The sequence below is a fragment of the Haliaeetus albicilla genome, chromosome 16 (assembly GCF_947461875.1).
Source record: "Haliaeetus albicilla chromosome 16, bHalAlb1.1, whole genome shotgun sequence".
In the NCBI taxonomy this organism is placed as follows: domain Eukaryota; kingdom Metazoa; phylum Chordata; class Aves; order Accipitriformes; family Accipitridae; genus Haliaeetus; species Haliaeetus albicilla.
Window position 1 is genome coordinate 23892473 of NC_091498.1, and position 14132 is coordinate 23906604.

Genomic DNA, 14132 nt, shown 5'->3' on the forward strand with positions numbered 1-14132 from the left:
GTACTTCCTCTAACTAAACGCCCTCATTGGGAATGTTATTCTGTGGGGTGTTTTAGCTGAGAAATGCCCTATGTCCAAAGCCCACCCGTGCAATCCCACCTTGCTAGTAGGAAGGCAGCGTCCTAGCCATGGCCCTCAGGATTAGCAGTAAAATGCAGATTAGTTCAGTAAGTGCAGTAGTTCCTCCCTTGGACTCAGCAGAAGGGAGTTAGAACAGCAAATAACCATTGAAATGCTCATTTATTTTTAATGAAATGTTGACATGTTTGGACATCGAAGCCTAAATTCCTATGCAAATATCATCAGTATTTACTTCAGCAGAAACAATCATTCCCACAAGACCAAGAAAATGTCATAAACAGAAAATTACTCTCAGTCCCCCTCCTCTTGCTCATCAACCTGACCTCAAGCAAGAGTAAAAGATTTCAGGAAATAGTGCAGTGAAGATTAGGAGGAGGCAATATATCCAATACACTACTAGATGACTGAACATGACTGAAAATAGGACTTAAAAGTTCTTCTCTAACCATAGGTCTCAAACGGGCAGTCAGCATTCCTGACAGGCAAAACACGGAGACGCTTCAACCTCACCTGGGATACCAGTTGCTTACCTTAATCTACAGAGAACAGTTTCATCAAAGTTGTTTCAGTATATATGAAGTATCCTGTATCTATATGAATACTAAAACTAGATTATTTATTACCAGCTAATGTGGGGAATAACTCAGATCCAGGAATGTAGTGGAAAAAGGTAACTCACGACTGGTGGATCTATACCAGGCGTACCCATCAAGTCCTCCCAAAGAAGCATCTTTTTGCACGCTCTGGTGGCCTAATCTTCCAGCCCATGCTATAGATTCCTGTTTTGTTTTGAGTAAAATGAGTCAGAATTTGAACTTTTCACTACTCTTTTACAGGGTATCTGAGATATCTGCACGTGTTTTGTTCCGTTCAGATAATCAGACGGAACGTTAAAGAGCAACGTGACCAACCTGAAACTATCGGTTTCCTAAAATGGCGGACTGGTAATTCTGGAGAGCAACCACAGGAGGTGCAGAGTGCCTTTTGCTATTTCCCCACCCATTTCCCCAACGCAGAGCTGGATCCAGGGAAGGGCTCGTGCCCCAACACGCTCGCGGCACTCGCCTCTGTGGCAGCTCCTTTGGCAAGGGGAACACCGACCCGTACCCTTCCAGATGTGCCAATTTTTGTGGAGTTTCGGGAGCTGAGAGGCATTGAGTCAGTGCTCAGGTAGCTGCCATCCATCGAGAGCCACGGCCCGTAGGAGGTGGGCCTGGCAGTTTAGCAGCTGGCACAGAGCACTCTCCGAGTCGTCCCATCGAAGCTCCAGCTGCGAGAAGCAGCCACTGCGCTGGACGTGCCGTTATTGGTTTTGAAGTCATTGTTAATTAAGGTGAGATCTCACTGTGCTAGTGTTCAGCAAACGCAGGAAGAAATGGACCTTTCCCTGGCAAGTTTATCATTCCAACAGGCTACGCAAACAAGCGTAAAGGATGATGGAAAATGTAAAAGGTATATTTTAACATTTCTTGGAACATTATTTCCCCAGGCCCCCCACTGCAGCCCCTCTGATCAGTTGATTAAGCTCATGGGCAACACAACTGTAAGCCATGTGCCTTTTCCTCCATTTTACTCAAACAATAGTGCTATGTGTATTTACTGGCTGAGAGATGGTCCACCGAGACCAGATCAGCTTTCAACAGCTGCCTTTCAAAGTTACACCCATTTCAGAAACTGCCTCTCTCTTCTTCCCCCAGGGGAAATGGTTGCCCACGGTTCACGCCTCTGGTTCACGAAGGAGTTTTGCCCGGCTGGAGCATAGTAGGAGTCAACCCAAAACCACACGTTCCCTCATCTGATTTCTGGCTCGTTACTTCTTCCTTTCTTGACAGATATATTCAGTTTGACTGAATTTTTGCACTCGTTATTCTATAATCCATCAGAAATCACGGTTATGTACTTCAAATTATGGTGGACAATGTAAGTTTACTTTCATCCTGAATTCAAGCGGTGGTCCTGGGGATGACATACTAGGGAAGTTAATGATTAACTCTACATGTCACTGAGCAGTTTCATATGTATCCAGCTAAAGAAGCATAAAATACTTCTAAAATTAAAAATGAAGCTTCTCATCTGCTGTTTGAAACCTAATGACTCTGTACTCGATGGTGAAAGTGTCCTGAGGCACCAACCAGCACTGAGGTCTGGTTCCGAGTCCCTACCACAGAGATAATCCATCTCTCTGCTCCCAACACCTGGTAGCCAAACACCTCATCCTGTCAGGATGTCTCTTCAGGGAGATCTTTTCCTTTTGTGTTGAATTCTTATTGAGGTCGAAGGAAATATTGTTACCGTAGCTATCTAAAATCATCTCAGGGAACAGAAAACTTTTGAGTTGTCTTCTGAAGCACTAGCACCAGAGTAAAACTTCCCCCTTTACCCTCCATGCCCCAAGTTCCCTGCTTCGTCTTCACACGCAGCCGTGCCGCGTGTTGCACGTAAACCCAACAGAAGAACCGAGCGTTCATCTGCGAGTGTGTACATATGTACGGACATAATTTTCCCATAGATGCATATATTCCCAAGTGGAGAAAGCTGTAGTAAAAATGGTGCACGACAACTGCTCTTCCCAGTGTTTAATGTATCACCTAATGCCACTTGGACTTCACGGCAGTAGACCTGCTCTATGAACCGTATACATTACGGTAAGAATTGCAGAAATCAGTAAAAGCACGTTGGCTTAACAGAAATCCAGAACTACACGCAGACTGCTCTATGTAAACATTTAGAAGTTAACCTTCTTAGACAAAACTAATGTTCTTCATTGACAATCTGGCTCTACTATGTGTTTTGCCCCTGACGTCAATGGGAGACAGCATTTCGCATGCTCGATCTCACTGGAAGACAGAGCTTTTTAGGTTGATTGACATCCAATTTATGCACCTTAGCAATCGTTAACTACCGATAAACACTGCATAGGACTAATAAAGTTTTACTTGCAATTTCAGCTGTAATGCTCAAAGCTATTAACTACAACAGATTACGTTAAGTACCTTAATGTAACTACCCGATTGTCTAAAATTCCCGGGTAATGCCTATCGGTGACAGTATTTTCCACTGTGTGTGCTATGCATACTATCATTACCTACTTTGGCTTGACACTATTGTAGCTTCTCACGTCTTTTTTTTCAAGCTGTAGGCCATGAGATACCTACAGATATGTTTTTTTAACTCTACTGGACTTCCTCACTTAAAAGTGAGATAATGGCTGTGTCATAAAGACATACAGACCGCAAAGGAAGAAACAGAATATTAATACTTTTCATTCTGCTCTTGAATCTAGCGATCGAGTGTGAAGAGGTGTCTTGTTGCATCGTCAGAAATACCTCAGCTTTTAAAATTCAGCTCGGAGAGGCTGGCTACCTCCGTAATTTAGACGTGGCGCGAGAGTTCATGTGAAATCCAGACTGAATTGACAAGCGCAGGTAAACAGTTAGCCGTTCCTCTGACCACAGGTCAATTTATCTTATAGAGATAAATCAAACCGCAGTATTTACACGTTCAGAGCAAGTAATGAAGTATGAGGCACTGTTCCACCAACCTACAACCCGCAAATGAGAAACCTTATTATATTACGGCCATAAAACTGACATCAATTGCACATGATTACTGTACAGTCACGCTAAGAGCTTTGAAATGTGGATCCGCAGCCCTACTCCTTTCTTACATCCATGGGATTAATCTAGCCAGGCATCAATTTTAGCCTCTTTCAGTTATTTCAGCACAGCCTTAGACTTATATTTGGCGTCCGTATCTGGCACATACAATAACTGCGAGCAACAGTAATCATTTCTGCATCGAGGTCACCGAGTGTATCGACCGCTGGAAGAACTCGGGAGAGCGCAGAATACTGCCTGCCTCAAAAAGTCAAGGGAAATAGGGAAAACGTAACCCAGAAATCGCCGGAGCTCTGGGCTGCGTTTGCGATGCAGGGCTCAGACCTCGGCAGCGCTTGCCCCCTCCTCACCCTCCTCATCCTCCCCTCCTCCCGCCGCACTCGTACAGCTCCGCTGGAAGCGATCCTCCGCTCTAACAAAAGCCTCTGCCCGTCCCTCTTTCTCCGCCAGCACCAAGACCTAATCCGACCAGCCTGTCCCACGGGGAAAAACGTTATTTGCGCCTTAGCCAGGAAGCCCCGGGGGGGACACACACGACTGCAGCGCAGGCTGCCTACGGGGAAAAGGCAGAACCCCCCCGGCACCCCCTCCGCACCGCCCGGCCTCGGTGCAAAGAGCGGGCAAAAAAACCGAAAAACGGGCTGCAAGGAGACAATGAGGAAGAGCCGGGCTCCCTCCTCCGCCGTTGCAGCAGGTGAGGCCGTTCCGCAGCCGGCGACAGCGGCGACAGCGGCGACGGCGGCGCTCCCCGCCGCCCCCCCCCCCCCCCCCCCCCCTCCCCGCGCACCGCGCTCCTTACCCGGCTCGGCCCGGGCGCTCGGCAGGAGGGCGACGATCACCCCCAGCAGCACGACGGCCCCGGCCAGGCCCGCTCCGCCGGCCGCCGGCGGGGCTCTGAGCGGGGGCGCTGGGCCGGGCGCTCCGCCGGGCCCCGCGGGGCGCGCCCCGCTCCGCCCGCCGCCGCCGCCGCCGCCCGCCGCCCGCCGCCGCCGCCACATCGCCGCGCCTCAGCGGGCAGCGCTGCCCATCGCCGCGCCGGGCTCTAGAGCAGCGGCTGTGCAGGCAGGAGGAGGCGGCGGCGGAGGAGGAGGAGGAGGAGCGGGGGGCACCGCATGCTGCCGCCGGCTCTCGCCCACCCGCCCCCGGAGGACGCGGTGCCGGTGACCCCCCCCCCCCCCCTCAGCGCCGGCGCGGCCCCTCCGGCAGCTTCGGCGACAAAGGGCTTCGCGGCGCCGCCGGTCCCGGCTCCCCGCCCTCCGAGCGCGGGGAGGCGGGGAGCGGAGGAGCGGAGGCGGCGCTGCCGGGGCCGCGGGGACCCCCCGCCGCCGCCCCGCGGGGCTCCCGGCCCCCCCCCCCCCCCCCCGCCCGCTCCGGCCCGGGGGAGGGCGGGCCGGGAAGCCGCCGGCCTCTGTGCCTTCGAGGGCACGGGCAAGGCGGCGGGGGGGTTTCTTGGCCCCGAAGCCCTCCCTCGGCGCAGGGCACCGGCCGCCAGCGCAGGGAGCAGCTCCGAGAAGGGAGAAACTGGAGCGTACCGCAGGGGTTTGACCAAATTGGCAGCTACCTCCCCAGCCGCCCGGGCTGTGAACACAGGGGAGGTCTTCTCCGGCCACCCGTCTCCTGCTCCCTCCCTGCCCGTGACCAGGCTCAGAGCTCCAGGCTGAAAGGGGGGCCGCGAAGGACGGAGGTCTGCCTCCTCTGCGATGCTTTAAAGGCTCATCGGGAGACCAACCGGGCCATAAAACCTACCCCGAGACCAACCGGGCCATAAAACCTACCAGGAGACCAACCGGGCCATAAAACCTACCCCGAGACCAACCGGGCCATAAAACCTACCAGGAGACCAACCGGGCCATAAAACCTACCCCGAGACCAACCGGGCCATAAAACCTACCAGGAGACCAACCGGGCCATAAAACCTACCATGGACGGCAGAGGAGGTGAACCCCAGCCAGAGGCAGAAGCTGCCTCCATCACAGTCGGACCAACCGTCACGGCAATTCAATTCGGTGTTTTCCGTAATTTGTATTTGCAGCAGAGGTAATGCGAATTCTTCCTTCTGATACCATCTCTTTCCTGGCGCTGCTTCCTTGAGTCCCCAGCTCACGTCTGCGGGCAACAGACGGTGATGCTGGGAGGAGGGAGCAACACGAAGGTGGGCTCGGGGCAGGATGGGCTCCAGCACCCCGAGAGCCGATCCTGAAAGGGTGCAGCACCGCTCACGTGCGGGAAAGGTGCCCCGGCCTCCCAGCAATTCCAGCGGAAAGGGAGACGGCGTCTTTCTGACAAATTCCTAGAAGTCAGGGTTGAGGTAGAGCAAGCCTCGGCATGGACTAGCCACAGCTTGAGAGCCTGCTGCCCAGCTAGTCACAGCATCCCCAGAGTCACGACGACCCACGATTATGTATTTATCTGACTAGTTTAGCACACTCCAAATGTCACCAATACAATTACTCGGCCACTAATACGTCCCATTTGTGCCGTTTCACTCACTTTTTCCTCAAATCACTAATTCATTCTATGCAGAATTAGCTTTCAGATGATGACTACTAATGACTTTCCACAGAGAAAAGATGGCAGTTGTATGATCATTATAGTAAAATGGATAGCTTACTCATCACTCCGGTTTATTTAGGGCCAACGTATTTAGTGCAGGGCCCTCTGGTGGTACCTTCTATCACCTTGAGGGAGTCCTGTGTAAAACCCATTCGACCATTTACATAGTTTTCTAGGTTTTGTCACAACACAATCTTTGTAATAGGTCCTATCAATAAGTTAATTTTGACAGCACTTTCTCCCTATCTAGCCCTGAACCATTACAGTCTTCTTCTTCTTTTAATTTTCCATTATACAGCATATGTGTGTGTGTGTGTGTATTACATATAAAATACAAATATTTTTTTCCCAAGCAGATTTAGTCGTTATTCCAAAGGATTTTAAAAATGCACATTTTCCAAAATGATGGCTGGATAAGATCTCTTACAGCTAGTGAAAAATCACTGAAGTTTTACCAAGTCACTGTAGTTAACTACTTCCTAAACTTACCTTTCCCAATCCTATTTGTTTTCATTGTCCAGAAAGGTAATTTCAACCTCTGGGGGGTATCTGTGCACCCATACTTGGTGCCGAGATTTGCTTTCCTATATATGTGTTCTCGTAGAGCGTGCACGTGCTCTGTATGCTTGATTAGCAGGTACTTTTTTTTGCAAGCAGCACATCTGTGTTGCCCACGGATCCCCTTCCACGGTTACACGTCTGGAACGGGGAGATGAAGTGTATGTGCCTCTGAGCTGGTTTCCTCTCAGCTGTGGAATCCTTAATGCTAGAAAGTAGTCCATATTCTAGAAGAGAGGTCTCATTATGGGTAACGAATCAAGATGCTCCATGCCAGTGAAGATGTGTCTACTCTAGCTGGCTGAGGAGATGTACAAGCATTTCTCCATAGGACCAGTAGGCCTCTTGCTGGGGAAGAGTACCGCAATCATTTTGAGTCTTGCTCGTCTTTACGAAGGAACCCATAGGTAAGAATCTCACCCACAGAAGAGACGAGACCATGGCCATGCAGCGACTTCTCCATGAAGCAGGTGGCAGGCCACGGTCTCCATCTTCGCAACAGAACTGTTGGCATTTCTCATTTTGATGAACAGACAGGCCAAGTTTATGAACAGCTCGCTCCACAAATACAGCCACAGAATGGAGTCCAGTCTCCAGCCACCTCTACCAACAGGGTGTAGATGCTCCTAACCCGCTACTTCAGGATATAAGAAGAATCCATTCCAATGTGTATTTTAGCCTCTCAGCATGAAGCTTCATCGTTTTAACAAAGAATACTCAGTGCTGTTCCCCAAGACAGGGACAGCTGGAATCATCTGAATCTGCTTAGCGCACGTATCCACCTCTCCTGAGAGAGAAAATGCACCTGCTTACGGGTGAAAGGTAGGAAGATATGATTAACATCAAACACCGTCAAACCTTATCCATGATTTAACACGCCTGCCTGCACAGCAGGACATCAGACTGAGCATTTCAGTCACCACATCATTCAGTGTGGGAAAAGAGGCAGGAAGGGCTACAGCATTTCTCTGGCGTTCCCCAGAGCTCTGCACCGCACAAGACACGCATGCCGAACATTACAGGCCTGCAAGGAAGTTACAGCTCTTTAAGCGGGGAGCGGTAGTATTTCACAACCCTACCGAAACTTTGACTCACGCTGCCTCAATTCATTACGGGAGCCGAAATCACAGTACGCGTGAGTTGCAGTGATTAATGTGAATCTACCGTGATCGTCAGGACTGTACTGCTTTGTGAGTGATACCAAACAGTAGCGTCTCTGTTGCCTCCCAGAGAGCGATCATCTCTCCAGCTGAAAACTTAAGCTAATTCATTGAGAAAACATAGCATCATCCTGAACCCGTTTGTCCCGCTACAGATCCGTAGCATGTGACAGTTCCATTGACTCTGAAAGCTTTTCCTTGAATGAATCTGCTGCCATAACTGCAGTGTAAGTTTGTCCTTTGCATTTAGCGACAGGGGAAATACCAAATTTTAAACCAGTGTTAGTCATCCTAAAGGCGGCTGAGAGGAAGCTTACTTACTCCTAACTGTCTGTCCTAGTCCTATCCTTCCACAGGACGGGAAAGAGCACAGGGGACAGTCGGACATTATTACTAATAGAAAGCAAGAATGGAAAGGACTTCACAGACAGCGTATTCCCTCGGAAAGGCTCAGGCTGCCTTTCCTTGTTTGTTAGATGTTGCCAAAAGCAAGAGTGTAAAATACACCAAGGCAATGGCCCTATTTGCTATGGGAAACGTGGGATATAGATACCAACGTCAACACGCATTTAAGTCAACAATACGTGAGTCTAACCGTAAAGAATGAAAAGGAAGCAGCTTTCATAGCAACAGAGGTGTCTGTAGAATTTGGACAGATGCATTTTCATGTAGCCTAAGGTACAGTGCTGCAGGAAAAGCTTTGCAGACAGCATGACCAACCTGCATTGAAGAGCGAGCAGCTGTAAAAGATCAGTGACGGCAGCACCTCGCATTTAGCAAAGCAAAGCTTTCCGTCAGTTCTGAAATATTTTGGTATCCAAAATATATTGCACTGTCATTTCAGTCTTTTACCCTTCATTTCTAACAGCACCTTAAACGCGATGTTAGGCACAGAAACCACGCTACTTCAGAAACACGCGTACCCAATAGCCTGCTTCACGACAGCTTCCAAACCACGAGATTTCAGCAAGCACTGTAAGCCCACGGCGGAATGAGCCCATTTGGCTGACAACAGCACCGGCAGATGCCCCTTCCACGGACGTCTGGTCCGTACCAGGCTGGCCATCTGGAGCCACTGACCGCGTGGGGCCATCTGCGGCAGCGGGAGCACCGTCCTGCTGGCCAAGCAGCAGCTGCCACAGGCTTGGTACGAACTTCGGCTGCGCTGACGTCTCTGCTGGTGATCTGGGCCAGATAACCTTTTTCTAAGGTTGCAGAAGTGGGACATCCAGAACAAGGAACCTTCAAGGTTTGGCTACGCTAAAGGCAGAATCTCAAGATCCTCCTAAGCAAACCTTGAAAAGTTAATAAAAGTTAAAATTTCAGAAAGAAGAGAAGCTTAGTCAAATCAGCGTATCAGAACTTTGGGGCCCTCCCTCTGAATTTTTGTCACTTTTGCCTTAACCCGGCTTTGATGTAACGCAGCAAAAAAAGGAAAGCCACCAAAAGTCATCTGCTGCAATATATATTTTAATTCAAAGTGAATCTCGACAGTAATACACCATAAATTCTTATTTTGACACTCACCAAAATAGTCACCTGGAAAACCCGCTTTTTGTGACAAAGTACAGAAGGCTTGGTCACATTTAAATCACTGAGAACTAGAAAGAAATACTATCGCAAACTGTAAGAGACATTACATCCATAAAAAATTTTCCCAGTCCTCATATTGTAATATTGCACAGTGCAATTGCTACATGGCGAACTAGTGTAGCATAGAAATCCAAAGCAAAAAAAAGCCACGAGTCTACAAATTGTTAAACAGTAACAGTTCAAACTTATTAATCAAGTCTCTATCACTGGGTATTTCTAGAACAAGTCTTCCTACAGCTTGCAGTGTGATTTAACTTTTACTTAACACAAACCAAGTTAATTAGCAGTAAAAACAGAAAATTTAAAAATTAAAACCAAGAAAGTTAATACAGTAGCATATTTGACCAATAAAACACCCTGAAGTAAAGTTAAAAACTGAACACAAGAAATTCATATAAAATCTTGCAAATTAAAGTAATATGCAGATATGCAATTCCGTAGTCATGCAGTGTTTTATTTAAAAAAGGCATTAAAACGGTAACGTGTATAAATGCTTCTCAGAGGATGACTTTTTCCACAGAAAAGGTCCTCGCCCTGAAAGCTTTTTTTTTTCTGCAGATGGGCCCCGGACACTCGCAGTGACAAGAGTCCGTTCTCTCCGGGTGTATTGCAGGATGGGGGAAAAAGTCACCCGGTATATTGAATTTAAGCTGTGGCAGGATCCCAAATATTTCATTCTTTGAAATGCAGACATTTCTAAAATTACATTACATAGAAAGAGCAGCAGATCTAATTTGGGGCGCATTTACAGCAACTTTTTCCTGCATACGATAGGATACTGTTGTGATATACAGATAATTGTGTCAATTTAACAAGCACGTTAGCTTAAAACCTTAAGCACAGTAAAAAGAAAGTACAGTAAATACATTAGACCAATGAAGATCCCCATGGCCCCAGAAAAAAAGATGCAGTATTTTTTTTGTTATCACAATACAAAATTCATCTACTCCATTTGCATTGGTGATTCTTGGTGTGTCCATTGCCTGCAATGGAGTAAGCACCAAAAAAACATCGCTTCCCAACACAAGGGAGTGAACACAAAACTATCTGCTGGACCATATAGCACAAGTTTGAAGTGGTAAGGTGGATATCCAATTTGAGCATTTTCTTGACTCCCTATATTTAGGCTTTATATATGTGTTGATAAGATTTCAAATTCATCAGGATACTCCTAGTTTCTAATGTATACTTTATATACACACACTTGTACAAAATGCATAGAGTTGATTACTAAAAACACTGAAACTTTTGGGAAAAGTTAGGTTTCTTAATTTTCAGTGTGATTAAAAATGTACTGCTGGTATTTTTATTATTTTTTATGATCTAATACTGTTTATTTTAGTTATTACTTAAAAAATAAATCAAACGTAGGCACATTTATTTCATTCAGACATTCATTAAATAAAACACTGCTTGTGTTAGTGGAGTAAAGAAAAAGATTACCAGTTATTAGCTTATTGACAGAGTTAAACTCAAATGGTTTGCACTCTTATTCCAGTCAACATTGCAAGGATTGTATTCCAGATTTTGTTTTAAAAAAAAGTTAAGTCAAGCCTGCAAGATGCAGCTTCTTAAGTGTCTACACAATGCCAATATGAAAACATAAAAAAAATTAAGTTACATCAATACATCCACTTATATGCAGTGATGAGCTCAAAGTTAATGGAGATAAAATACTGATGCAAATAACACACACCAAAAAAACATATGCAATCATCTTCCATCATTTACAGTATAGTAGTTACGACACTTCAAACATGAAAACAAAATTTAAAAAAAAAAAAAAGAAAAAACACAAACAAAAAAAACACCCAAACCCAAAACCCGGCTTCTATTTCATGTAATTAGACTTGTACAGAAATTAGAAGGCTAAGAAAGAACTAGTTAATCACCTAATTTCACAGCTATCTGAAGTGGCAATCATTATATAGCAGCTTATCTATGATACATTCAAGATAAATGATACAATTTATTACTTGCCCATAAGCTAAAACACAGCCTCAGCTTAATACCTTCTGTAAACCCCATCTCTACACTACAGTATACTTGAGGTCTATGAAAAAGTAGCTACCTTGTATAGGAAATGGATGATTAAGTCTTTGGTGCTGCAAAAGCAACTTCATTTGAACAAAACAAAAAACGAAAAGACACACTTCCTAAGGAAAAAAAAAAAAAAATGCAAAAAGCATGTAATTTACGTCCCTGACGGAATGTATTAAATAAGCAAACACCCGCAACAGGCTAAAACAAATACTATAATGTAAAAAGACTAAAATCTCTCCCATGCATAAATGTAAGATTGCACACAAAGAACTCACATCTTTTCAAGCTTCAATAGTAAATACTCTGCTACTAGTTATTAAATACTGCATGGTTTGCTCAAGCTAAGATGAAACCACATCATGGATCAATGAGCACTTGGCTTTTTCTTTCATTAGCTAGTCAGTCATGCCTACCGCACCTCTAAACATTTTATTATATCCAATTAGACAAACACTTTTAAAATAAACTACTTGGGTTGTACTGCAGTTCCATTTACCTGTATGAAATACTGTGTTGTGTGTCACTACTCAATAGCTACTGAATCAACTTTTCTTAAGCACTACTAAAGTCTTGTCTTGAAGCTAGATCATTCTGGGGGAAAAAAAGACAGCAAAATTCGGCTACAGCAAAACATGCTGCCTTCTCGATAAGGAAAACACACCCAATACTAAAATCATACCACACAAAACCCAAAATGAGCATTACGCTATCAAAAAATCAGCAGATCTGAATTTTTAAGTGCTGCAGTCCTCAACATTTATATATAAGTAATAACATTAACAACCTCAAATATTTAAGGCACTATGTGTGGGAACAGTTTACAATGCAGCTGAGATTATTAGGACAACAACATTTAAGAGCAATGTTTAGGCTTTTTTTTTTTGCCCATGCAAAAGACACATGCAATGTGAAGAACAACAGCTCAACTTTTAGATAAGTGACTCAACATTTAAACACCAAGATACGCAATACAAACAAGTTACTTCTACACTGTACTGCTGACACATGTGCATCTGTTGCTCTAGTTCTGTACACTGAATGGCTTCCCAAATGTAGACGTGTCTTGCACTAGTTAGAAGGCAATTTTATAAAAAATAGCAGGAGCAAAACCAGATTTCTGCTCCCATAAGTCACCTGTCTAAAGTTACTATATAAGAAGATAACATGACCAAAGACAAGTTATACCAAATGTGCAAAACACATTAAAAGTGAGTTTGTTTTTTTTTTTAAAGCTCAGAGTTTAAATTGCACCCAAGTCTACATGATTCAAAAAAATAATTTTCCTGTTGTGCCATGGCTAATATTTAATAAATACCATGTTTCTTCTTAAACCAAACTTCTGTATCATTGAGCTTCCTCAATATACTGTATTTGAGTTCTCACATAAATGGATACTGGCTGAGTTTTGTTGGACTCAGTGGAAATCCTGTGTAAGCAGGTGATGCTGCAATGTACGAATGCGGAGGGAAAATTGGTTTGTACTGAGTCTGATGAATGGTTGGGGAAGGTAAGAGACGGGGATTGATGCCAACTGGAACTTGGTGTACTATACCACTGGGATGAGATATATTGTACGTTGGATGTTGTAACAAGGGTCTTGAGGTACATGGCGAGGCAAGGAGGTGGGCAACAGGCGCAGCAGTACTAAGGGGTGCTGACGACGGGTAGGGAAGAATAGCAGGCTGTCCTCCAAGGTGGGTACTTCCAGAGAGATGCGCGTGCACGGTAGTGTGATTTGGACTTCCTTGCGGAAGGGAGAAAGCATGACCGGCAACGCCGGCTGGGATGTAAGCCTGCTGCCTCCAATGAGCATAGTTTCCGTTCCATTCCTGCGGCCCAGATCCAAAGTGCTGAACCTGTCCACAGAGAGAAATGGGCAGGTCTTAACATTCAATAGCCAGTATAAGGAGAGTTTGAAAAATGGAATAATGCACTAAAACTAGTCAACTTAAAAATCAAGAGAAATATAGAGACAGGAATAATTAAATGCTTAAACAAACAAAAAAATATTAGCTGTTTAGATAGTAGCACAGACAGGAAATCTGACAATAAGAGATGGTAAACAGAACACAAAGTTATTTTAATGCTCTTGCAAAAAAAAAAAAAAAAAGATAAAATGCCATGCTGGGCTGTTTTAACAGAAATACCATGTATCACATGAGCAAGGTGCTTATTCCACTCTACTCAGCACTGGCTTGGCATCAATTGGAAGTGCTGCATTCAGTTTGGGCACCATAATGAGGCACAAAGAGGACAAATAGGAGAGAAATTTTAGAGGAGAGCAGAAAAAATAATAAACGGATTGAAAATATCTGAGACAACTAGGCAAACAGAAGTCTAGGGCTATGATCACAGGAAGATGTGGCAATTATTGACAGTTATAAAGAGAAAGACTAAAAATCAGTTACTCCTATTAAATGATGCAGGCTTCAAACTACATAGGGCATCTACCAAACAAAGAAGGAAGGATCAGCATAAATTTCTGTAATGAAAATAACATTCTACACTTTCTGCCAAGAGGCTGAGG

The 14132-nt window shown here is 45.2% G+C and overlaps 2 protein-coding genes across 7 annotated transcripts in view; both read right to left on the bottom strand.

The window, feature by feature from the left end:
• Nucleotides 1-4853, bottom strand: part of KIAA1549L (KIAA1549 like) — a 142755-nt gene extending 137902 nt beyond the window's left edge. For 2 of the 4 annotated variants that reach the window (XM_069803961.1, XM_069803960.1), the window contains exon 1: nt 4498-4853. In XM_069803961.1, coding sequence (XP_069660062.1) covers nt 4498-4696 — 199 coding nt within the window. In that variant the 5' untranslated portion in view covers nt 4697-4853. The remainder of the gene's footprint in view (nt 1-4497) is intronic. The other 2 variants (XM_069803962.1, XM_069803963.1) reach the window with 2 other exon arrangements.
• A 4568-nt stretch (nt 4854-9421) lies between these two features.
• The window catches only part of HIPK3 (homeodomain interacting protein kinase 3), a 114343-nt gene continuing 109632 nt past the window's right edge, over nt 9422-14132 (bottom strand). For all 3 annotated transcript variants that reach the window (XM_069803964.1, XM_069803965.1, XM_069803966.1), the window contains one exon: nt 9422-13461. In XM_069803964.1, the coding sequence (XP_069660065.1) occupies nt 12985-13461 (477 nt within the window). In that variant the 3' untranslated portion in view covers nt 9422-12984. The remainder of the gene's footprint in view (nt 13462-14132) is intronic.